This window comes from Dermochelys coriacea, chromosome 1 (assembly GCF_009764565.3).
Source record: "Dermochelys coriacea isolate rDerCor1 chromosome 1, rDerCor1.pri.v4, whole genome shotgun sequence".
In the NCBI taxonomy this organism is placed as follows: Eukaryota; Metazoa; Chordata; order Testudines; family Dermochelyidae; genus Dermochelys; species Dermochelys coriacea.
The window spans coordinates 261,380,310-261,405,736 of NC_050068.2; the positions used below are offsets into that span (position 1 = coordinate 261,380,310).

The 25,427-nt window shown below is 43.7% G+C and overlaps 1 protein-coding gene across 7 annotated transcripts in view; it reads left to right on the forward strand.

Moving 5' to 3' along the window:
• LOC119849916 (histone acetyltransferase p300) overlaps positions 1-19,790 on the forward strand; it is a 132,260-nt gene extending 112,470 nt beyond the window's left edge. For 2 of the 7 annotated variants that reach the window (XM_038387311.2, XM_038387312.2), the window contains exons 23-32: positions 1,012-1,079; positions 3,960-4,161; positions 4,664-4,810; positions 5,333-5,446; positions 7,029-7,194; positions 7,914-8,078; positions 8,958-9,032; positions 13,641-13,802; positions 14,273-14,554; positions 16,438-19,790. In XM_038387311.2, the coding sequence (XP_038243239.1) occupies positions 1,012-1,079; positions 3,960-4,161; positions 4,664-4,810; positions 5,333-5,446; positions 7,029-7,194; positions 7,914-8,078; positions 8,958-9,032; positions 13,641-13,802; positions 14,273-14,554; positions 16,438-18,684 (3,628 nt within the window). In that variant the 3' untranslated portion in view covers positions 18,685-19,790. The remainder of the gene's footprint in view (positions 1-1,011; positions 1,080-3,959; positions 4,162-4,663; positions 4,811-5,332; positions 5,447-7,028; positions 7,195-7,913; positions 8,079-8,957; positions 9,033-13,640; positions 13,803-14,272; positions 14,555-16,437) is intronic. The other 5 variants (XM_038387313.2, XM_043502209.1, XM_038387315.2 and 2 more) reach the window with 3 other exon arrangements.
• The last annotated feature ends 5,637 nt before the right edge of the window (positions 19,791-25,427 follow it).

The window sequence follows — 25,427 nt, forward strand, 5'->3', positions numbered from 1 at the left end:
CTTGGCCAGGAGTGCTGATGTCATAATTACTAAATTGCCATTGCTTTATATTGGTCTGTTTTCCTTACTCTTTGGGATATGTGTTTCTGTGTAATATAAACTTCAGTTTAAACACTTTGGCATCACTGAAGAATTGAACTGGCAGACTGTATCTTCTTGACCCCAGCTAGTGAGCAGTTTACATCCTGAAAGGCAAAGGTCTAAACCTCCAATTTTATCTTAGCTGGACGTGCTGCAGATCTTTCTTAATCAGGAAACTCAAATACAAAAGACTTAAGTTTACTAAAGTTTACTGTTAGTAAATACTAAATACTGTTAGTATTTCCTAGTTATAGTGATTAAGATAACAAATGATCAATTATAATTCTGGTGTAAGTAAATTTCTGTAAAAAGAACTCAAATAGTTTGTGCTGATTGCACAATTTGGGGATTTGCCATTTTGCTACTCCTATTCGTCTTTTTATTAGGGTGGTTGGCCCAAGCAGTTGTCTGGAATCTTTGTGTACTAGAATCCTAGAATTTTCTATATCACATCAGACCATTAGTTCCTCTAAGCAGGATCCTGTCTCCATCAGTGGTAATACCTGAGGTTTCAGAGGAATAAGCCCATATTGTAAGGTCAATTGTGTTCATGCTCTGTTCATTCAGCTTTCTCCTATTCTGTCTTGAAAAGCTCCAAATGTTAAGATGACAGTAACTTTCCACTGGTAGAGTTATTGCCATTCTCTTCCTCCTGTCCTCAGTTTTATCCAAAATTTTCAGTGTGGCTGTTCCCTGGTCTTCAACACCTGGTAGAATGTTTTCTTCCTGATGTTTCAAACCCATGTCGTGAATCTTACTATGAGTATCTTTAAAAAGAAAAGGAGGACTTGTGGCACCTTAGAGACTAACAAATTTATTTGAGCATAAGCTTTTGTGAGCTACAGCTCTCGATCGGATGCATTCAGTGGAAAATACCTTAGCAGCATTAGGTATGGGGTTATTCATTCCTTTTTCTCGTTTTCACTTCAGTTTTGTGTGTGATGGCTGCTTAAAGAAAACAGGACGAACCAGAAAAGAGAACAAATTCTCTGCTAAAAGTAAGTCCTCCTGATACTTGTTTAGAGAACATTTCAGGTGTATTAGCTAAGTTCTTAACAATGTATTGGGAGAGAGGGGAAACTTTCCTGACCCTCTTGTATTTTTTTAAGTATTTTAAGCTTTTACTTAAATTCTGGGATTCCATGTGTTTTGGGATAGAGATGGGAAGATAATTTCAGCCAGATCACTTCCCTAGTATTTATTCAAAATGCACACATCCAACTTATTAATCAGTACCAAGTTTACAATGGCTGCTGCTGGGCCCAGGCTCAAGAGGCACTTGCGCTGTGCACGGAGCAGCTGGCTCCTCTCTATCCCCGGCCCACCACCACCCCACCACTCGCTCCTCTTGACCTGCCAGCCAGGACTTCTGTCTGCCCCTGGTCCTGCCTGCCGGCCCTTCCCCTTCTCCCAGCCCATTGCTTGCTCCTTTTGGCCAGCTGAGGGCTCCTCTCTGCCCCCCTCACTGGCCAGCAGCCGCCAGTGGAGACTGCGGCAGAGGGGAGCCCATGGTAGAGGGGAACCCACTGCCACTCCAGGCTGGTGACAGTCTGCTTTGGGCTCCCTGGGGCAGGGCCTGCCTCTCCCTGCTGCTTTGCGGAAGCATCTGGCTGGGGAAATTGGAGGCTGCTCCTCTCCCTCACCCCTCCATTGCCCATGCAAGGAAATGTCTCCTTCACCATGAGCACCATCAATACCAGGCGGGTAGGGCTGAGTGGGGCCACTCTGTGCTCCTGAGCTTCAGCTGTCCTGACCCCTAGCACTGTGCTGGCAGGGATGGGGATCCCTGCTCTGTGTTTGCAGGGGCAGGGTGTGGGGGAATGGGTCTGTGGTGGGGGGATGCTGAGATGTGAGGGGGTAGGAGGCGCTGGGCAGTGAGGGAGGTTTGTGTGTTTTGGGGTGCTAGGCAGTGGGGGTCTGCTGGGGGGGTGCTGCGTAGTTGTGGTGGGGCTGTGGGAAGGGTACTGGGCAATGGTGGGGGGAGATCTGTGTGTGTTGGGATGCTGGGCAGTGAGGGGTCTGTGTGGGGTGCTGGGGAGTTGTAGTGTGGCTGACTGTGGGGGAGGTGTGCAGGGCACTGTACATTTGTGGGGCGGGGGTGCTCGGTGGGATGGTTGTGTAGTGCAGCATGGACCCACCTGCACGGGGAAGGGGCATGCTGGCAGCACAGGGCTAGGCAGGCCAGTGTTTATCTGGCAACTGACAATTCATAAACACTGCCTTCACACTGGGCAGAGTGGGGTCGGCCATGCCATGCCTTGCCCCTGGCCAGCCTCTTGCTCCAAGGCCCCCATAGGGGCCCACAAATGTTTTGTGCCAGGCCAACAAAAGATTAATCTGGCTCTGTTACTAATGTATTGGTTATGGGGACTGTTAATGTGGGATACAGAGCCTTTTACCTCAGTCATGAATATTACTAGTGTTGGGGAGTGGCTCCTGTATGTTTGCTGTCTTGCTTAAATGTGAAGACAATACATTCAAGTCATCCCCACAGTACTGTTCCCTCTAAGCTGTGCGTGTGTGCGCACGCACACAGATCCTAAACCCCGCACACATGGCGAAATACCACACGCATAAAAAATGAAATACTCACTTGGGCGCATTTGCCTCATAGCGCACAAATTTGAACTCTGCTTCAAATATTTGCACAGAAGAAATTTTTTGCGCACATGGCCTGTCAAAAATTAGAGGGAACATTGCCCCACAGCTGGCACCTCTAGAAGTTTTGGCAGAGCAGACTATTTGGTTTGACCACAGAAACAAAACCACTCTTTATCGTTACTAGAGGTGGCTTCTCCTTGGGCAGGATTGATATCAGGATGAAGGCAAAGTGTGGGAAGCTTGTATTGTCATTGTCTGTTCTTTAGACAGAGATGATTTTGAAAGCTTTTCAATCTAACTCCTTTCACTCAGCTTTAAATTGCATTTTTAAAAGTTGAGTAAATAGTTGCATTTAATTTTGCTCATATTCTTAAAACAGCCCAAACAAACCTTGACTGACACTGGGGTGTTAGCAACTGCACAGTATAAAAGTTCTATCTTTGTAGTGAGCTTTTCTGACAAAGGGCAAGGAGGAGATTTAGAGAACTGAATTGTCTTGAAATGTTGAAAAAATAGTTGGGTTTGCATCTTAGCCATCCCAGAGCTTTTCTCTTCAACTGCATTCTCATAAAATGGAAACCAACCCACTTTGAGACTAGTGCTTCAAGTTAGACTATCTGTATGCTTTTCCCATAATCCACGCGTCCTGGATTTACTGAGAACACTGTGAGGAATGGGAGGGCTGCTTCCAATTTTGTTCAGTTAGCTGGGGTTTCCAGTGACTTGCATGCAAATTTTACTCTCAGTGCAGTTGTGTAGTGGGGATTTTCAAGAATGTGCCAAATGTGAAAATTGGAGGCTGTGGACAAGAAACTGTTAATATTATAGGAGTATCTACAGGCTCAAAAAGAGGTTGAGATCTCATTGTGTTCTTACGTGGACTAGCAGTTTCAGATACTCCTTCAGATGCCTGTATACTTGCTCTTCCTTTGTTTAGGTTTTGTTTGAAAGGAGAGATGACTGTAATCCTTGTGGATATAAGTGGACTAGTTCTATTTAGTAGGGGGTTTATTTGTCCAAAAAGTGCGAATTTCTCTTCAAGAGAATGAGAGTATTGGCTAGAACCTGACAGGCATAGGCATCCTGAAAATTCCACCTCCTATTTACCCTAGTCCTGGGCCCATTCTGCCAGTGCCCTCACTCATAATCTAATACATGAATAGAGAAATAGAATTTGAAATTCCAGTTACGCATATGTTAGTTTGAAATTCCAGTTACGCATATGTTAGTTTGAAATTCCAGTTACGCATATGTTAAGAGTTTTATTGTTTGTGCAGGGTTGCCATCTACAAGGCTGGGTACCTTCTTGGAGAACAGAGTGAATGAATTTCTGAGAAGACAGAATCACCCTGAGTCAGGAGAGGTCACAGTCAGGGTGGTTCATGCCTCTGACAAAACTGTAGAAGTAAAACCTGGAATGAAAGCAAGGTACATCCCTTCAAGTCCTAATGTTGCCTGCTCCCAGCATCATCCCAAAAGATAGGTGTTTGAGTTTTCTACATTTGCTGCTATTTGGCAACTGCAAAGTGTGTCTAGTGTTCAGAACACCACCAGCACAGCTTTCTTGATTGGCTGTCAGTGATGTCACACCCACTTATATTAAATTGCATGAAGTATATTAAAGTTCTGGAGATTTAAAACTAAACAATTTTAAAACAAAGCTGTGTTCCATTGTATTGTAGCTTTGATTATTTGTATTTGTTGCTTTCTAGTTTTGTCCTTTATGTAAACACTAAAATCCCTCCACTCCAGAAAGATTGACATGAAAAGTGAACAAACTTTCATGATAACTTGGGACACTTGTCCTTCTCTGGGATATAGTTGTCAGTGTTTGCTTTCCCATTGCCTGTGACAAATGGCTCTGACCATGCGTTGCAAATCCTGTCTTAATTACTATCTTTATGTATCGCCATGTGGTGTTCTCTGTCCTGATGGAATGAAAGTATTTATTACTCTCCTCTTTATCTTATGATATCTGCAGGTTTGTAGACAGTGGAGAGATGGCAGAGTCCTTCCCTTATCGAACAAAAGCCCTGTTTGCTTTTGAGGAGATTGATGGTGTAGACTTGTGCTTCTTCGGTATGCATGTACAGGAGTACGGCTCAGATTGTCCCCCGCCCAATCAGAGGTGAGGAACTGCAGTACCAATCAAAGGAGGTTAAATTTTACTTTGCTCAGAAGTCTCAGTGGGATGAACCTTCTGAAGTCCCAGATTTAAAACTTTAATGCAGCATAATTAACTTTCGTTATTCCTAATAGTATATCCCAACACAAAACAGTTACAGCAATATAGTTATAGTAAGGAGTTGAAGATAGGTAGGTGACAGAATGGGCATTTGACTGTGGTGTTCCAGCAGCAGGAAAGAGATGGATTTTGGAGTCTAGTTTGTAAAGAAACAGGGAGTCAGTGAAGAAGAGGGAGCAGACTGTTCTAGAGAGAGGGGGAGGTCAGATTTTGCAAACCAGAGGTGATGTAAAGGAATGTGAGTTCCTGGAGATAGATGGGACCTGTAGCCTTTGAAGACAGTGGCTTGTGCATTAGGTATTTCAAGGACCGAAAATACCATGGATTAATGTATATAAATGCTGTGAAATATTTCTGGCCTTCTGTTCTGTAGTGTCATGTATTTTTTTCCCCATCTTTGTCTAGGCGAGTATACATATCTTACCTCGACAGTGTTCATTTCTTCCGCCCTAAATGCTTGAGGACTGCTGTCTATCATGAAATATTAATTGGATACCTAGAATATGTCAAGAAATTAGGGTAAGCCTTTAATCCTTCTTCCTATTTTACAGCATCCAGTAGTGTGCTAGGCATCTCTCAGTGCAGACAAAATGATATGGACCCTACCCTGAAGAGCATGCCATCTAATTTCAACCTGTGACATAATGGAAGGGGCAACAAAACCATGGGGGATAGGTTTAGGAGGAGGAAGGGGATATGACACTGCAGTGAGATTGTGGTTTCTCAGCAGAGACTTGTGGAGCAGTTGTTTTTTTTTTTAAGGTGTAAAAGATCTTAGAAGCAGGCCCCATGTATTTATGCTGTGTTCCCACCATGGAATTTCCTTATCCCAGTATCTGTAAAACTGCTATATGAAGCTCAGTCCACACCTTCACTTCATGCTGCTTTCTGTGTTTATGGGTTATGTCAGGTGCTCGTTTTGGGATTATAATAATCAGGAAGGAGAGGACTGCTGCTAGCTAACCTTCCTAAGGCTTGTCTTCACTACCACGTTAAATCGGCGCCACTGCAATTCAGCACATCTGGTGAAGACGCACCACATTAATGGGAACACGCTCTCCTGTTAACGTAATTAATCCACCTCAACGAGAAGTGGAAGCTATGTCGGTGAAAGAGCATCTCCCACCGACATAGCACGGTGTAGACACCACCTTAAATCTATGTAAGTTACGTCGCTGGGGACATAGTTTCACACTCTGGAGCGATGTAACTTGCATCAACTTAAGCTGTTGTGAAGACAAGGCCCTAGAGTGGGATGGGGCATCTGCAGAGGCTGTTCTCAGTGAAGCGAGAAACCGTACTTATAACTGGAATTCTGAGCATATTGTCTACTCTCCTTTCCCCGGTTTTGGGAATCTTTCAGATTACCAATAGGTGGAAAGGAACTGAGGGCAAATTTGGCTTTGTGGTCCTGTAGTCTTTCACAGTTATTACTTTCTAGATGATTTCAGGTTTTATGGTACTGAAAGACATGCTCCCTAGGAGCTAAAGAGGAAATATACTTGGGAGAACTCCCAGGTATAGAGGAATTTTCTTCCTTTAATTGGCCTTGAAGGCAGAGGGAAAGAAATCAATGCTGGGAAGGTAAAGTAGGTTTCAGAAGACAAGGTAGTTTTTGGATCTCATCTGCTGGTAGGCAGCTCATCTGTCTTGCTGGGGGAAGGAAAATCCTGGCTCCTAGTGTTGAAATGTTCTGTTTCTTTGCTCTGAGAATTTACACTTCTCTCATCTAATTGTAATGCAGTTGGTAGATGACAGTTGCAAGCGTATGTCAGGTTTTAGTGATTTTACCTGTAGATGGTGGGGGGGGAAATGCTTTTTTGCTGCACAGGGTAGGGCTGTGCATTAATTAGTAAAAATACGCATGCCTATATTGTATGCATGTGCCAATTGGAATACAACTCAGTGTTTTTATTAACAGTATCCATTGCTTATATATAGTGACAGCTCTAGAATTTACATCAGGAAGAGGATTGCAGTAGTTGTCCATCTTGTAATACCAGCAGACTTTGTGCTGGCTCCACCTTGTGGCTGAAAGGAATAGAAGACCCTAGTGATAAACATCAGCATCCTGATGTATTGATGTTTTTTACAATGATAGATATACAACTGGACATATCTGGGCCTGCCCGCCTAGTGAAGGAGATGACTATATTTTCCATTGCCATCCTCCTGACCAGAAGATACCTAAGCCCAAGCGACTACAAGAGTGGTATAAAAAGATGCTGGACAAATCTGTGTCGGAGCGCATTGTCCACGACTACAAGGTTGGTTAAATGTAAATTAGATTCAGTAGGATTTCATGAGCAGTCTGTTTTGGTTCTCTTCCCACTGCTTGCCCTACAATGTAGGATTATTCAAAGAAATTTGTAAGGCATTAACTTTTGTGTTTTAGAACTGGATTGAGTATTTAGCAGTTTGGGATTAAAATAAGTAAATCCTATCTAAAGCATGCATCTTTTGAAGCCATTTTAGTAAAAGGTATGAGGTAATGTCACACCTTTCTTTGCTCCCAAAGAAATAGAAAATCAAAGATACAGGCCATCAGAATACTAGAGAAGAATAATGGGACAGCCAATATGGGACTGTCAGTATGAAGAACAGAGTTAATCTTTTGGGGATATTGTAGGTTTTTGTTTTTGTTTTTAAATCGCTAACATACAGGGTTGGGCTGCTGATGGAGTTAGAAGGACCTAAAGTCTATAGGTTTATGTTGACTTGAGATCAAGGGCTGTAGGAAGTGTTGTGATATTGCTGCTCTATCTAATAAATGTGGGGCTTGTAGTGACTGGCTAGCAGTCTACTGAGCTACTAATGGGTTTTTTTTCTGTGGGGACTAAATGCCTGAATCATCGGCCCAAACTATGCATAATTGAAGCACCACTAAATGTGTCTTCAGTGCTTTTTTTGCTGTCTCTGAGAATAGGATGCCCTGGTTCATTTGAATAGTTATGATGGCTGTAACCGGGTTTGTATGTTTTTGTAGGATATATTTAAGCAGGCAACAGAAGATCGTCTAACAAGTGCAAAAGAGCTGCCTTACTTTGAAGGGGACTTCTGGCCCAATGTGCTGGAGGAGAGCATTAAGGAACTAGAACAAGAGGAGGAAGAGCGGAAGAGAGAAGAGAACACTAGTAATGAGAGCACGGATGTAAGGAGACTCCTTTTACCTAACTCTTCATGATATTTCTCCATCTTTCCTTATATCTTCACTTAGTTTCCCTAAGTCCCTGGTGCAGAATTAAATGTTGTTAAGGCTTAAAACTTCCATTTGGGGGTGGTAATAACTGTCTTTAGGCTTATCTAAAATGCATGTTTATTTTGAGACTCAGCTCTCCCACTTTCCCAGATGGTGCCCTGTTTACCTACCTGTAAGTTGAATTCTTGCTATCATTCTCCTTAATTGGGAGCCAGAAAATCATTGTGTGGGAGCATTGGAAACCATTCTCAGCCAGTTTATCTTCAGATTCAGGTGGACACATTGTGTCACTGGACTTTAGCCTTGGTTTGTCTTAATTGCTATGAGGGTGCTGTGTAGTGCAGAATGAGCGTAACAGTGAGTCCATGACTGACATTTTTCATAGATTGCAAGGCCAGATGGGATGACTCTGGTCATCTAGTCTGACTTCCTATATAACCCAGGCCATAGAACTTCCCTAAAATTCCCAGAGCAGATCTTTTAGAAAAATATCTAATCTTGATTTAAAAATTGTCAGTGATGGAGAATCCACCACAATCCTTGGTAAATTGTTCAAATGGTTAATTACACCTTGTTTCAAGTCTGAATTTGTCTGGCTTCAACTTCCAGTCATTGGATCATGTTACACCTTCCTCTACGAGAGTGAAGAGCCCATTATTAAATATTTGTTCCCCATGTAAATACTATAGGCTGTAATCAAGTCACCCCTTAACGTTTTCTTTGTTAAGTTAAATAGATTGAGCTCCTTGAGTCTATCACTATATAAGGCATGTTTTCTAATCCTTTAATCATTCTCGTGGCTCTTCTCTGAACCCTCTCCAATTTATCAAGATTCTTCTTGAATTGTGGACACCAGAACTGGACACAGTATTCCAGCAGCAGTCGCACCCAGTGCCAAATACAGAGGTAAAATAACCTCTCTACTCTACTCAAGATTCCCCTGTTTATGCATCCCAGGCTTGCATTTGCTCTTTTGGCCGCAGTGTTGCACTGGGAGCTCATGTTCATTATCCACCATGACCCTCCAATCTCTTTCAGTCATTGCTTCACAGGATAGAGTCCCCAACCCTTTAAATATTACTTACATTCTTTGTTCCTAGATGTATACATTTAGCCATATTAAAATGCATATTGTTTGCTTGTGCCCAGTTTATCAAGTGATCCAAATCACTCTGAATCATTGACCTGTTTCCAGTTTTTGTCATCTGCAAATTTTATCAGTGATGATTTCATGTTTTCGTCCAGGTCATTGATAAAAATGTTAAATAGCGTAGGGCCAATAACAGTCCCTGCAGGACCCCACCGAAAATGCACCTGTTAGATGATGATTCCATGTTTAGTTATATTTGGAGACCTGTCATTTATCCAGTTTTTAATCCATTTAATGTGTGCCATGTTGATTTGTCGTAGTTTTTTAATCAAAATGTCATGTTACCAAGTCAAATGCCTTGCAGAAGTTTATTACGTCAACGCTACTATCTTTATCAACCAGATTTGTAATCCCATAAAAAATATACCAAGTTTGACAAGATCTGTTTTTCCATAAACCCATGTTGAATTGCATTTATTACATTACCTTCTTTTAATTCTTTACTAATTAAGTACAGTATCAGCCACTATCTTGCCTGGGATTGATGTCAGCCTGACAGGCCTGTGATTACCTGGATCATCCTGTTTACCCTTCTTAAAAATTGGCACAGCATTAACTTTCTTCTAGAACTTCCCCAGTGCTCCAAGCCTTATTGAAGAACATCATTAATAGTCTATTGAGCTCCTCAGCCAGCTCTTTTAAAACACTTGGATGCAAGTTATCGGGACCTGCTGATTTTAAAATATCTCACTTCAGTGGCTCCTGTTTAACATCCTCCAGAGGTACTAGTGGAATGGAAAGAACACTTCTGACATTTCTGCGTTATTATTAATGATTCTACCATTTCCATCTAGTAATGGGCCAATATCATTGTCCGGATTCTTTGTCCCTAAAACATTTTTACAAGTCCTTATTATCCTTATCTCTGCTGGCCATAGATTTCTCCTTGTGCCCCTTGGCTTCCCTTATCAATTTTCTACAATTCCTAACTTCTGATATATATTCATTTCTATCACTTTTCCCTTCCTTTCGTTTGTTATATTTTTTTTTTTTTACAGCTGCCTTCATTTCCCCTCTCAATCAGATCGGTTTTTTACGCAGTACAGCCTTGTTCCTCGATTGTGGAATTGTGGCTTTCTGTGCATCTAGTAAGGTGTTCTTAAATGATTCTGAACTATCATTCACATTTTTCAGATTAAATTCTTCCTGCCAGCTGAGTTGGCTCATTATTATGTTCAACTTTGTGAAATCAGCGGGGGGGGGGTGTGTGTGGGGGTGTGTGTGTGTGTGTGTGTATGTGTAAAATATATATATATAAAATAAAAACTGGTCTGGCCTTTATTCTGCTTGCATATTATAAGTGGGATCAAGTCATGATTACTTATACCTAAGCTACCATTATTTTTTAGTTCTGTGATCAGTTCCTCTTTTTCTGTTAAGACGAGGTCTAATAAATTCCCCCATGTCGGCTTGCAACATTTTTGACTTTGGAAATTGCCATCTATAATGTTTTGAAATGCCAAGCATGTTTTTAGTACTGGCAGCATAAGACCTCCAGCATATGTCACTCAAATTGAAGTCCCCCATGATCAGTTCTTCCCCCCCCCCCCCCCCAGATCATAGAGAGGTAGATAAGGAGGCAGTCATCCTGTTCCCTAGTGTGATTTGGTGGTCTGTAAAAGACACCAACTGATACCCCACTTGTGCTTTATCTGTTAGGATATTGATGTATGAGCATTCAGGATCACTTTTGTCCAAGTTATGAGTGACTCAGAAACAGGTAATGCCATTTTCAACATAGGGTTCCCCTCCTTCTCCCCTTTTGCCCACTCAGTCCTTCCTGAAAAGATTATAACCATTCATTTAACATTCCAGTCATGTGAATTTTCTGCGGTTATGTAGTCTTTCAATCTCTAACAAAGGTGGTCTAAAAGTTGTGAGAGTCAAAGATCAATTGAGGGAAATGATCAGGGTTTACCTTGACCAGCTAATATCCACCCAGGATATTCTGGATCCTTGTTTTTTGTTGTTGTTGTTTTTTTTTTTAAGCTATGAAAATCAAGAAAGCATATCACTGAAACTAAGGATAAAGCAAAAAGATCAATCAAGGCTAAATCAAAAAGTTAGTAGATTTGAATTAAATGATCAAATTAGTCAAATCATAAGATTAATTCAACAAATAATTAGCCCTTATAAATCCAAAGAAGGGATCTATGGAGGTGGCTGTCAGTTCAGTTATAAACACCAACTAAGAATTTTACCAAGGTTAGTCGGTCTGAACTTGGAGCTGGTTAAATATTTGATACTGAAAACAAATTGTATAATTTCTAAACCACAACCAAATAAAAGCTTCCTCTTTAGATTTCAATTCTCTTAGTTCAATTCAATTAGTAGTAGCTAATCCTCCCTCCCACCCCCTTTAAAAAAAAAAAAAAAAGGCAACTAAAATACAGGTCTCTACAGAATACTTCGATAAGCAGAAGTCTGACAACCATGACTTAGCAGTTTACATACCCTAGTTTACAGCTGAGAGTTTTAAATTGCTTAGGACTCAGAAGACAGAAGTTGCTTATGAATATTTTTGAGACTTTGTTGTAGGGTTATTTAAGCCTGTGGAACTTACTTTCTGGCAGCTTCCCAGGGTGGACTTGACTGATGCTCATGTACTCAACTACATTTTTACACCCTAAAATTAAAGAATGAAAAAGGCGGGGATGTCTCCCAGCTAATAAAAGTAAAAGACAAAAATAGAAAAACGGAAAAGATACTTAGGATAATAGAGGGTTTGCATAGTATTTTAGGCTCTTTAGAAATAGAAGCGGGAACTGCAGTCAAGGAGCCAGACAGCGATGTTGCTGACAGTGCTGCTTGCTAGCAGGCTTTTTCACATGCTGGTAGACTGGCCAAAGCCTGGCATATTTATTGATGTTGTGACTTCCTCCCCCAGAGGTGATCGGTCTTGAGATTCTAGAACTTTAGTCTTTCCTCAGGTGGCTTGCTGATCCTAAAGGCAAGACTTCTTAGTCTTAACCTTAATTGTTATGGTATTCCTATGCCGCCTTGCAACGCCTTCCTCCAAGGCCTTTGGACAAAGCGGATGAGTCTTCCCTTGAAGCCATGCCGCTTGATCTGATTGTGTTTGAGTTAAGTCATCTTTTTGGCTAGCATCGAGGGGAGGGAAGAGAGAGAGTGTCTTGCTGAAATAGGCAGTTTTTTTAGAAGTGTTCAGTTTGTTCATTCAGAGAACATTCTGAGACCACCAGAAATATCAAATACACTTCTAAGGAAGCTAACATGGCCTTGTCCAGGTGAAAGGGTCTTGAGATGGCATTATGCCAGCAGTTTACGGAAAGTTCAGCACAAAATAAGTGTGAACATCTTAAGGCCAGATGTCACCATTCTTCTTGCAAACAAGACAATTTAGTAATCTTTATTTAGGAATTGGGGATTATATCAAATAGCTTCTTTTTGGAAATTTTCATCTTGACAGAAAGTTACTTTAAAGCTTATCAGAATAAAACCCACTGAAGAAATAAAGTTTAAAGTCTGTATTCCCATACCCGATTTCGCGCACAAAGTACATAAAAAGCATCTACAAAAGGGACTAGAAGGCATGACTACTCATTAGTGAGCTGTGATCACACTAGACTAGAAATGAAACTGACTTTTGTCAGTTTCAATTGAAATTGTCACCCCTTCCAGCTACCATTATCCTCTCATATACATGTTAATCAAGATCAAAGTGGGAGTAAAACCCATTTCTTGGACATAAACACACAATTTGGTATAAACCTCCGTTGGAGGCAATCTAGAGAGATGAGTTAAACCAGAATAAGTGCTTAGGGAGGCTGTGTTGGTGGGAAGATAACAGAAATCGGAGAGCCCTCAGTCACTTGGACTGTCTACTTCTTCCCCAGGTCTTTGGATAGTGCACTATCATTCCTTATGTGTTCTTCAATGACTTCTCCAGCTTTAAATGTATATAGGTTGTTTGTTACATTCCGTGGAGGAGATTCCACAATCTAATAGAGCTCACCATTAGAGAATCTTTTTCTGATTGGCAGTCTTTGATTAATTTTAGCCCTTTTCTCTGTTTTACCCCTTCAGTCCAACCTAAACAAATACCTCTTTTGGGTGTTTACACTCTTCAAATACTTTTTAGATGGTTATTGCCACTCTGGCATCTTTGGAATGACTCTGATCAAATTAATTCAGTCATCCAGGACAGTTGGTAAGAACATTTTCCTAGCTTCATAGTAAATTGTGAAAGCTTTTCTTATAGTTCTCCAATGACTGGAGGTGCTAGCCTAATAAAGTGCTTTACATTTTGATATACTGATTTACTGTCTTTTTAAATAATTGTCGGAGGCACCTAAATGCCTCTTATTATTCTACAAATTCAAAGTTATTGGCTTCTCTGGCAGGTGAGTAAGGGAGACAGCAAAAATGCCAAAAAGAAGAATAATAAGAAGACAAGTAAAAACAAGAGCAGCTTAAGTCGTGGCAATAAGAAGAAGCCTGGCATGCCCAATGTCTCCAACGATCTCTCCCAGAAGCTGTATGCCACTATGGAGAAGCACAAAGAGGTAAAAGCCATTGGATTGAGACGTATCTACTGTTTGAACGGCCAAGTGCACAAACACTGAATATAGAATTTAGTAAGAGTACATATTTGTAGATGGAATCCCCATCTAGACTCTTTCCCATCAGGGCTATGGGAATAAATACAGATCACAGTTGTGCTGTGTAGAGAACTTTCATAAGTAAAAGTCGTTGCTGTGCCAGATTGGACCATTGGTCCGTTTAGTTCAGTGGTCAGTATTTGCATCAGAGCAAAGTGGGGGGAGGGGCATAGTTTACTTGGTGAATTATGTAGTGTTATATGTGCAGAAGTGGAAATTCCTTCATGACCCATGCAAGTAGTCAGCTTGATGTGAAGCCACCCCACCCATCACAGCATGCTAACATCAGTAGTCATGAAATGACATTTACTGTGTAGTTAAGGTTGATGGCCTCTTGGTCAACGGCTGATTTTAACTTCTGCTTTACTTTTCAGGTCTTCTTTGTGATCCGTCTCATCGCTGGCCCTGCAGCGAACTCCCTGCCTCCCATTGTTGAGCCTGACCCACTCATTCCATGTGACTTGATGGACGGGCGTGATGCCTTCCTCACCCTTGCTAGAGACAAGCACCTGGAGTTCTCCTCACTACGAAGAGCTCAGTGGTCAACCATGTGCATGCTAGTGGAGCTGCATACCCAGAGCCAGGACCGCTTTGTTTACACCTGCAATGAATGCAAGCATCATGTAGAGACCAGATGGCACTGCACTGTCTGTGAGGTATGCCTGATAAAATGGTTTTTCCCCACTAGCTCTGGGCACCAAGGTTAAGGAGACTCTTCACCTAAAGTCACTTCTGAACCTACATTCATAGCAATGTCTGTCTAGTCTACGTTGTGACAGTTTGAAATGGGGGGTGTTAAGTGTGCTAGCCTGAGTGAAAAGTAGCTATGCTGCTGTATGCCCCCAAAAGCTACAATCACCTTAACCGTGCCTATTTCATTTAAATCTTCACTCCTCCACCAGTAAATTAACTGTGCCCTAAATTCAGTTCTGAGAAACTGCAAATAAAATTTGACATTCTGCCTCCCACATACACCTAAATAACCAAATTCTGGGTTTTCGAGTAAGTGAATTCTGGTAGTTTTCTTTTCTTCACTAATTTTAGGAATACCAGGCCCCCTACCATTTGGCAGGACTTCTGTCCTCCTCAGAATCTCAAAGCCCCTTTACCTCTCATCTGTTCTCCATGTGGCCCCTCTGCTTTGTGCTCCCCTTGCTCACTGGGAAAAGCAATCTGCTCCTCCCTCTCGCCGCCTTAAAGAAGTGGCACTGTTGTGCCCCACTCCTCCTTTTGAAGAAGAGCAAGCAGATGAGTGGCTACTCTGTTCCCTGAGCTCCTCCTTCCCTCTGGGGAAGGAGCCAGTGGTCCCCTGACCCCACTTGGTCAGGTGAGATTTCTATTGGCTCAGGGCAAACAGGTTTTCCAAGCCATGGCTATTGGCCTGTATAAGGGGGGAGGGATTGGCCCGCTAAACCCAGAGTTGTGAGTTCAGTCCTTGAGGGGGCCATTTAGGGATTTGGGAGATGGGCCCTGCTTTGAACAGGGGTTTGGATTAGATGACTTCCTGAGGTCCCTTCCAACCCTGATAGTCTATGATTCTATGAAAATGTCAGATACTGTTTTGCCCACACACTTTACTGTTAGTTGTTTGGACTTCTGCCAATACCTGGGTACAGAGGACATTATAAATTACCTGAAAGGAAAATATAAAATTATTAGTGATACTTTTCAGATGATCCAAAGACTGGGAGAGAGGTAAATAATGGCCAACACAGGTCACTGGTCATAGGGGACTGTCTTGGGAAGCAGTCACTCTGAAAAAGACTTGGGCATTGTGATGGATAATCACCTGAATATCAGCTCCTAGTGCAATGCTGTGGTCAAAAGTGCTAGTGTGACCCTTGGATGTATAAATGGGAATACCAAGTAAAGGGAGTTTTATTCTCTTTGGCACTGGTGGGGCTGCTGGAATATTGTATTCAATTCTACCATCCACAATTCAAGAAGGAAAGTGATATATTGAAGCGGGTTCAGAGAAGAGCCACAAGAATTAATAAAAGATTGGAAAATATGCTTACAAGCAGCTCAGTTTATTGAGCTTAACGAAGAGATTTTTAAGGGGTGACTTGATCAATCTAGAGCTACCTATGTGGGGAACAGAAATGTGATGAGTGCCTTTCAATCTAGCAGGCAAAGATACGAGATCCAATGCCTGGAAGTTGAAGCTAGCGAAATCTGCACTAGAAATAAGATGCCAATTTAAGTGACCGTAATTAGCCATTGGAACAATTTAGCACGGGTTGTGATGGATTCTCCATCACTGCAAACTTTGAAATCAAGACTATATGTTTTCCTAAAAGCAGTGGTCTAGTTGAATAGACATTAATCGAGGGAAGTCCTATGTCCTGTGTTGCACAAGAGGTCAGACTAGATGATCACAATGGTCCCTTCTGGCTTTATAATCAACAAAAAGGCCAATTTTCCCCCCTCCCCCAACCACAGTCCGTATCCCTTGAGTGACATGACCCCATTTGTATGTATATTGTGCCAGGTTATATAGACAGCTGTTTAATTTTCAAAATGTTTTGTCTGTTTCCAGGATTACGACCTGTGCATCACCTGTTATAACACTAAAAACCACGACCACAAGATGGAGAAATTAGGCCTTGGCCTAGACGATGAGAGCAACAACCAACAGACTGCAACCACCCAGAGCCCTGGCGACTCCCGCCGCCTGAGCATTCAGCGCTGTATCCAGTCCCTTGTCCATGCCTGCCAGTGTCGTAACGCCAACTGTTCACTGCCGTCCTGTCAGAAGATGAAGCGAGTTGTCCAACATACCAAAGGCTGCAAGCGCAAGACCAACGGAGGGTGCCCTATTTGCAAACAGCTCATTGCTCTTTGCTGCTACCATGCTAAGCACTGCCAGGAGAACAAGTGCCCGGTGCCCTTTTGCCTCAACATTAAACACAAGCTTCGCCAACAGCAACTTCAGCACCGTCTGCAGCAGGCCCAGATGCTCCGAAGGAGGATGGCAAGCATGCAGAGGACCGGTGTGGTAGGTCAGCAGCAAGGGTTGCCTTCACCAACACCAGCCACACCAACAACTCCAACAGGCCAGCAGCCCCCAACACCACAGACCCCACAACCCCAGCCGCCACCCCAGCCTGCTTCACAACCCCAGCCTGCACCTCCCAATACTATGCCCCCCTACACCATGCCGAGAACTCAACCCCCTGGTGCTGTGTCCCAGGGCAAAGCAGGTGGCCAGATAACTCCTCCAACTCCACCTCAGACTGCTCAGCCACCAGTCCAGGGTCCTCCTCCAGCTGCAGTAGAAATGGCCATGCAGATCCAGCGAGCAGCAGAGACTCAGCGTCAGATGGCACAAGTTCAGATTTTCCAAAGGCCAATTCAGCACCAGATGCCCCAACTCAATCCGATGCCACCGATGGGGATGAACCCTCCCCAGATGGCCAGAGGGCCTGGTGGTCACATAGACCAAGGGATGGGGCCAGCAGGAATCCAGCAGCAGCCACCGTGGGCCCAGAGTGGGTTGCCCCAACCACAGCAGCTCCAGCCAGGAATGCAGAGACCCTCCATGATGTCAGTAGCCCAGCCAGGGCAGCCTATGAACATGGCGCCTCAGCCAGGAATGGGTCAGGTTCCTGGTGCGCCTCAGCCAAAACCAGCATCTCTGCCCCAGGCAGCCTTACAAAACTTACTGCGGACTCTCAGGTCTCCCAGCTCCCCCATGCAGCAGCAGCAGGTGCTTAACATCCTCCACTCCAACCCTCAGCTACTGGCTGCTTTCATCAAGCAGAGGGCCGCCAAGTATGCAGTGTCTCAGAATCCCCAGGGTATGCCAGGGCAGCCTGGAATGCCACAGGGGCAGCCAGGGCTTCAGCCACAGCCAGCCATGCAAGGGCAGCAGGGAGGGGTGCACCCGAACCCAGCCATGCAAAATATGAGCCCCATGCAAGCCGGGGTGCAAAGGCCCAGCATGCCCCAACAGACGCAGCCACCGCCGCCGCAGGCCATGGGTGGGATGAATCCTCAGGCACAGCCGATGAACATGAATCACTCTGGGATGTCTCCGCAATTCCGGGATCTTCTAATGAGACGGCAGCAGATGATGGAGCAGCAGCGCCATCAGCAGCAGCAGCAGCAGCAGCAAGGAGCAGGCCCGGGGTTGGGGCCCGGGATGACCAACCATAATCAGTTTCAGCAGCCCCAGGGTGTCGGTTACGCGCAGCAGCAGCAGCAGCAGCAAAGGATGCAGCATCATATGCAACAGATGCAGCAAGGAACTATGGGACAAATGAGCCAGCTTCCGCAGGCAATGAGTGCAGAGACAGGAGCCAGTTTGCAGCAGGCTTTCCAGCAGAGGCTACTGCAGCAGCAAATGGGATCCCCAGCTCAGCCCAACCCTATGAGCCCCCAACAGCACATGCTCCCCAGTCAGGCCCAGTCCCCACACTTACAGGGCCAGCAGATCCCTTCATCGCTTACCAATCAAGTGCGTTCTCCACAGCCTGTACCCTCACCACGACCCCAGTCCCAGCCCCCCCATTCCAGCCCTTCCCCTCGGATGCAACCTCAACCTTCTCCACACCATGTCTCTCCGCAGACCAGCTCCCCACATCCAGGACTGGTAGCTGCCCAGGCTAACCCCATGGATCAGGGGCACTTTGCCAGCCCGGACCAGAGTGCAATGCTTTCTCAGCTTGCTGGCAATCCAGGCATGGCAGGCCTCCATGGTACAAGCGCCACGGAACTGGGGCTCAGCTCCGATAACTCAGACTTGAATTCAAACCTTTCACAGAGTACACTAGACATACACTAGATACATTGTAGCATTTTGGGAGCAAAAAAAAAAACTTATTTTCTCAAGACTTTTTGTACTGAAGACAAATTTTTTTGAATCTTTCTTAGCTAAAACAACATTTTTCCCTGGAACACATCCGAACTCTGCAGCAGTAGTTTGTGGTTTTAAAAACAAGAAACCAACAAAATGAACCTGAGGGACAATAGAATACAAAGAATATATTTTTGTTATGGCTGGAATCATAACCAGTCCTTTTTCTTGTTTTTCCTCGCATGCGTGGGTTGGGAGGTGAAGGGGAAAAGGGTGGTCTTTTGGCTGCTGACCAAATTGGCCCCCTTCTCATGCCTCCAATAGGTTTTATTTTTTTTTTAAATTAATTAAAATATGTAATATTGATAGTTATTATTTACTGAGGCAGATGGTTAACATTTTCCCTATTCTGGTTTTTCTTCACATCACTGCAAAAAAACCCACAGGAGAACATTTCCTAAAACCGGAGGACAAAAGGGGTCAATGTTGCTTTAAAAATACATTACATATATATAAATATATATTAAAAATACCAGTTTTTTCCTCTTTGGTTGGAAAGATGTCAATCTTTGAAAAAATGTAAAAATATTAAATAACCCAGTCCCCTCCTGAAATCTACTTTTGTCCTCCAAGAATTTTCTATACAAGAGTCTGAGCTTAAAAAAAACTTCAAGTATTAAAATAATTTGTACAACATTTTTGCAAATACACAGGGGCAGCTGCCAAATGGATGTAGTATATATATTGTGGTTTCTGTTTTCTTGAAAGAATTTTTTTGTTATTTTTACATCTAACAAAGGAAAAAAAAATAAAAAAGAGGGTAAGAAACAATTCCGAGAGGATGATTTTAACCTGAGAAGTCCCTGGGGTTTCTTCTTTATGCTTGCTTTCTCTCTCTCTCTCTCTCTCTCCCCCCCCTTTCCCCACCCTCTTCCACTTTCTGTAAAACTTGAAAATAGAAAGCAAAAAACCCTCAAACGTTGTAAATCATGCAATTAAAGTTGATTACTTATAAATACAAACTTTCGATCACTGTATAGACTGTTAAAATTGATTTCTTATTACCTATTGTTAAATAAACTGTGTGAGACAGACAGCTTGCTTTTTACTGCTTCCCTTCTCTCTCCCACCTATGGTGCTTATCTTTAAAATGGTGAGGACAGTGGAGTATATGCACCAAAGATTCGGTGGTCAGAAGTTGGAGAATTATTTAATGTACATTTGTGTTTGCCATTTTTTTAAAGCAAATTTACAATCTGGGGTGGTTTCTAATTAGCATTAGCAATGCACATTTTGGTAAGACTCTGTAATTGTATCTGCTCACTCTGTAATTTACCAAAAAATAAGGCATGGTCCCCCTGCCTTACACAACTGCCATCCCAGCCTGCTAGGTTCCAGTTGGTGTGTTTGACTAGGTTAGCATCTTAAGTTCCAGAGGCCGCTCCTTAATATGAAACCCAAACTTCTGCTTGGGTGATACAAAATTGAAAGACCACATTCCTGCTGGAGTACCTTGTAGAGCTTTTTGTGCCAGCCTTGTGACTGTTGACACTTGGAGCTGGGTGTGTGATTCTCAGCTTGCATAGATGTACCCACACTGGCTCTGCTCAAGCTAGTGCACTTAAAATAGTAGTGTATCGGGGTAGCACAGGCTGTGGCTCAGGCTGGCTGCCCAGGTACCGAGCCAGGGGATCCTGTTGGGGACATCTTCAGGGCAGCTAGTCTAAACAGACACCTCTTCTATCCTGGCTATGCTATTTTTAGCATGGTAGCTTGAGTACAACTATGTGCGTTGGGTGTCACAAACTCGGCTCCCAAGTATAGGTGTAACCTATGGGTCAAACTGGAGGAATAAGGTGGTGTGAGTAGTGAGTTGTAAGAGAAGACTGAAAGAACAAACATTGTTTGCCACAAGCTATGGGAAGGCAGGGAAATAGGATGGCTACTTGGAAGTATTTGAAAGGTCTAAATACCAACAAGGAAGAGATACAATGTAGAAATGAGTATAACTTGGGCTAAAAGACAAAAATACACCTACTAGGTAGAGACTACATTAAAGCTCTTGGGGAGCCCTCATTAGGGTCCATGGAAAGCACTCCAGTGAGAAGCTTGGGATTCTTTCAAGTATTAATACAGGTCATTACTCCTGAACGGTATCTACACATTCCACACCAGGCCAGAATTCTCCAGCCTGTTAATGCAGGCTTTCTGTTGTGCCATGGAAAGGTGCAGGGCAGATTGGAAGGAACTAAGGCTACATACACATATGCCAGAACTCCTCCTCATCCCTCAGCCTCTAACCACAAGGTCCAGTTTGCTTCCCCCTCCAGCTAAGCCTAGTTCCATAGTAAATACTCAGTTTAGTGTTAATTTGTATTTCTTTGCTAGGGATTTCAGTTCCAGGATCTATTTTGCCTGATCCCAACCTTCTTCCAAGGATGATGGCTCTGGCAAAAGTTTAGAGTGCCCGTTTTCTAACCTAAGATTTCCAATCTGTCCCGCAGACCCAGTGCCTGTAGAGGGTTCAGTGAAGGCTGTTTCCTTAGCTAGTGCTAAATCTGCCCTAAATTTACACCCTGGGTAGGCAATGATCAGTCTCTAATCTGATCCATTGGGGGGTCAGAGGGAAGGAGACTCCAAATCCACCCTGAAGCTCTTGGGGTTGTGACCAGCTTTGGCTCCCCTTCAAAATCCCAGCCTCAGGTTGTCACGGTCATGGATCTGCAAGGTTTGGTGTTTGCCCCAGCGTGTAACCAGCCCCTTGGGGGCTGAAGGGGTAACTCCCCAGGATCCAAACATTTCCACAGGGAAAGGCCCATAGCCTCTGAGACGGCCTTTGGCGGCCAGGGATTCCTATTTTTCTGTGTGGCTTCCTGCAACAAGTCTAGCCAAGCTAGGCTCCTGTGGGAGGCTTGTTCTTCACCCCTGGAGGGAGCAGTGCTTTGATAGATATTTGCAGCAACACCAAGCCAAGTCCCCTGGCATACAGCATAGGTCAGCATCAAGAAGCAAAGGTTAAGACAGAGTTCAGACATGAGCGTCGGCTCCCTGAGTCATGCCACTGTAGAAACCAACTCTGCTTCCTTTGTTTTCCTGTTCTTAGTCCCCATCCCAGGGGTGAGCACAGCTCTTAACACAGCATGAGATGCCTTTCCCCTTTGCTCTCCAGCATGGGGCCTGTTTGCCTGCAGGGGAGGTGAGGAAAATGTTGGTGGCTAGTCATCAATGTCCTGGCCATTGGGGTATCCTTTGTGTCTTCTGGCTCCTCCATTCACAGGTGTAGACTTTATTCAGTTTAATGGCGCTGATAGCCAGACCGACCATTACAAGAATCCAATACCTTGCCCCTTCCCTTTGCACTTAGTGCATAGCAATACAAAGCCCAGAGAGAAACTGAGGTGCTCATAGAAATAAAAAATACTACCAAAATTCCCACATTCATCACTGTCACCAAGTGTGTCTGTAGGCCACAGGGGGCTTTGGCTTTACTGCCATGCAGAATTGCATCTACCTCCCTCTTTCCTCCTCCTTTCCTGGATTCTAACCTAGCGTGAAGGTTATACTTTGCTAAGTTAGTAGTACAGGATGTCTGGCAGGTACTGCTAGAGAATTGAAAACCGTGATTAGGAAAATCCTGTGTAGCAGCAAGAGGAAAGTTTTCTATGTGGGTAGCACAGATAGAAATTGACTATATGTGTCCACCTGTCCTGGGCACTATGAAGTGTAAGGCAGAAGGCTGCTAAGTAACTTTTCCTTTCCTTTTTCCTTCAAGGGGGAAGAAGTTTGTTTGTCCATGCTCGCCTCACAGCATTTGAAAGGGGCCATTTAACATCCCACCTCTGTGTTCCCCATGCCCTTGACAGGCTTCTCCCTCATCCTAGCCAAGCTGCTGGTGTCTATTTCAATCTCAAGGAGACTGTTCTGTCCCTGGCTCTGAAGCCTGTATTCCTTATGACTGGAGAGTCCCTGAGCACCAGGCTGTAGGCCTGCTTAGGAAGTGCTTCCCAAAGATGCAGTGGTGCTGCGGCCTCCTGCAGAAAGTGGCCTCAAACTTCAAGCTGAATAAGACCAATGCACTGTGGGGTTGGTCAGGCTATCAAGGCTAAGAGGCTGGAGGTGCCCTTTTTGCTACTAACCTAATGGGACAAAATCCTTCAATAAATCAGATAATTCTTGGGTTAGTCATGTGCAGACATATCCCAGGAGAGAGGGTCTGTATGGGCCATCTACAGGAGCTCTCCTGTATTACTTCTCCTGGCAAACTCCCTGCTATTCATCAGTTGCAGTGAAGAACAGGGGGAGGGGTCTGTTGGAATTACTTAAGGGTGCATCATCTCAATCAGCTTCATCTGCTGCTGAACTTTACTGATTGATTGATTGAGGGTGGGGAGCATTTTTCCTCTTCCACCTGCTGCTTTTTGCTTCATGGCCCTGGGATTGCTGTAGTTTCATTTAAAAGTGAAATATGCTTGATGGTGTTACCTGCCTTTGCAAACCCGGCTCTCCTTTTGGGGTTGCTCTGGTATGACCACAACCAGTGTATCAGTAGCTACTGCAGGAACACATCCAGCCCAGTGCTCCACCTTTGAGCACTCAACACACTGAAGTGGACTGATATTGAGAGATGCTGGTCAGTAAGATCTTATACATCTGAAAACCTTGGCCCTGGTGTATTGTCCTCCCTGTGTTCTATTTGTTCCAGAGGGGTTGAGTTAAACATTTCATTAGTTTAGACCTAAAGCTATTTGTCAATAAGCCATCTCACCTCTAATGTCTGAAACTATTTTGATGTATATGTCATTAGGGATCCATTTAATGTGATCTTCAGGGCCATTATTTTTTTAAACTCCGCTAACATGCCTCCGTGCTAATCTGTAGTCACCTGTGTTGACTGCATGCCCTAAACTAACCCTAGTCAGAGTATACACACACAGTAACACAACAACATGCTTGCTTGACTACCAAGTATGAACGTCCTCTGTATAATTCACACTCTTCCTGGAGGAGGCATTTGCAAGTGACTGTGCTTTGCAACTCACTTTGTTGTTCATCCATTGTTGTGAGCTGGAATAATAGCTGGAAATGCAGTTAGGTGCCCATGAGGTGCAGTGGGGTATCTTGCAAACTGACTGCCCTCACTGAACTCTGTTTTGTTCAGAGTCAATATGGTATGAATCTTAACAATCAGTTTAAAGAAACTGATCCTAGCTGAATTCAGAGTTATAAGGCTCTTCTATTATTGCCTTTTCATTATTTTCGCCATGCTAGAATGATATAGGATTGTCTGTTTCTTTGGGTGGGGGATTGTTGTAGGGGTGGTGATACCTGGCATTGTCAAATACCAAAATAAGGATTTTTAAATGCATGCAACTCCCCTTACAGAAGGTGAATGTGTGTGTTTGCCATATAATGTATAGGTGGGAGGGCCCTGTACACATGGCCAAAAAGCCCTTTGCAAAAATCTTTTGCATCTTCGTTCTGTCAGCTTCATTTTTTTTTTTTTTTAGGCCACAAAGGACCACATTGATCATCTAGTCTATCCTGTATATCACAACTTATAGGATTTCACCCAGCAGTTCCTGTATCCCACCCAATAACTGCTCTTTGAGGTAGAGAAGAGAGAGAGAGAGCACACGCACCAGTCTGGATTTAAAGATTCATAGTTTAGCACTTTCACTGCACGTTACATGACAAAGCCCTCTTCAGGGCTGCTAAGTTTTGAAGAAGGGATTCATGGAGTTTGTTTAGCTTTCTGGTTTTTTACATTAATAACTTGGATGAGTGGATGCCATTTTTCTGGAAGGATACTGTGCCCAAATGAAGATCTTTATATTGTGTTAGTAGCTAGAGGTTTCCCAGCATGAATCAGGGCTCTATTGGGCTAGGAATGGGATTTTTTTTTAATATTCCCATCCCAAAGAGCTTCCAACCTTGGCATATAATGAGACAACCGGTGTATTCAACAGACAAATGAAGAGTGGGACAAGATGACAGTGAAGAGACCTTATTTAGCATAATAAATGCCACTGGCAGCACCCAAACTGGCTATTGGAGCTAAGCTGCTGGAGGAGAGGGGTTTGGGCTCAATTTTTTTTAAATCTATTGTTTAAATGCCTAACAAACACCACCACACCTTAGACTAAGGGCTGGGAGAGCAGCTGCTGGCTCCTCCAAGGCACAGCTGCTCTGTCTAAAGTTTTATTTATTTTTAAAGTTGGAATGTCTGATGTTTCTGAGGCAGTAATGGAAGAGGAGCAATCGTCGACCAAATGCCCCTTTTTGGCCCTTGGTAAATTTGCTTTTAAGTAGAGCCTGTAAAAGCAGCTGGTGATGCATCACTGTGACTCCCTCCACTTCAGCCCAATGTGGAGGACAGGAATAAGGTGATGAGATGTCCCGATTTTATAGGGACAGTCCCGATTTTATAGGGACAGTCCCGATTTTTGGGTCTTTTTCTTTTATAGGCTCCTATTTTACCCACCCCACCCCCCCGTCCTGATTTTTCACACTTGCTGTCTGGTCACCCTAGACAGGAAACGGGCACCAGCCTCAGGGAGTGGAGCTGTGGGAGTGAGAGGCGGGGCCGCATTTAGGGGCAGGTAACCGCATGGAGTTCCGGGCTTGGGGGGTGCTGTTTCTGTTAGTGACAAAATGAAAAATGTTGGAAGTAACATTTCAGGTATTCTGTATGTGCATCCGTTTTTTACTAACCTCCTAGAATGTTCTGGACC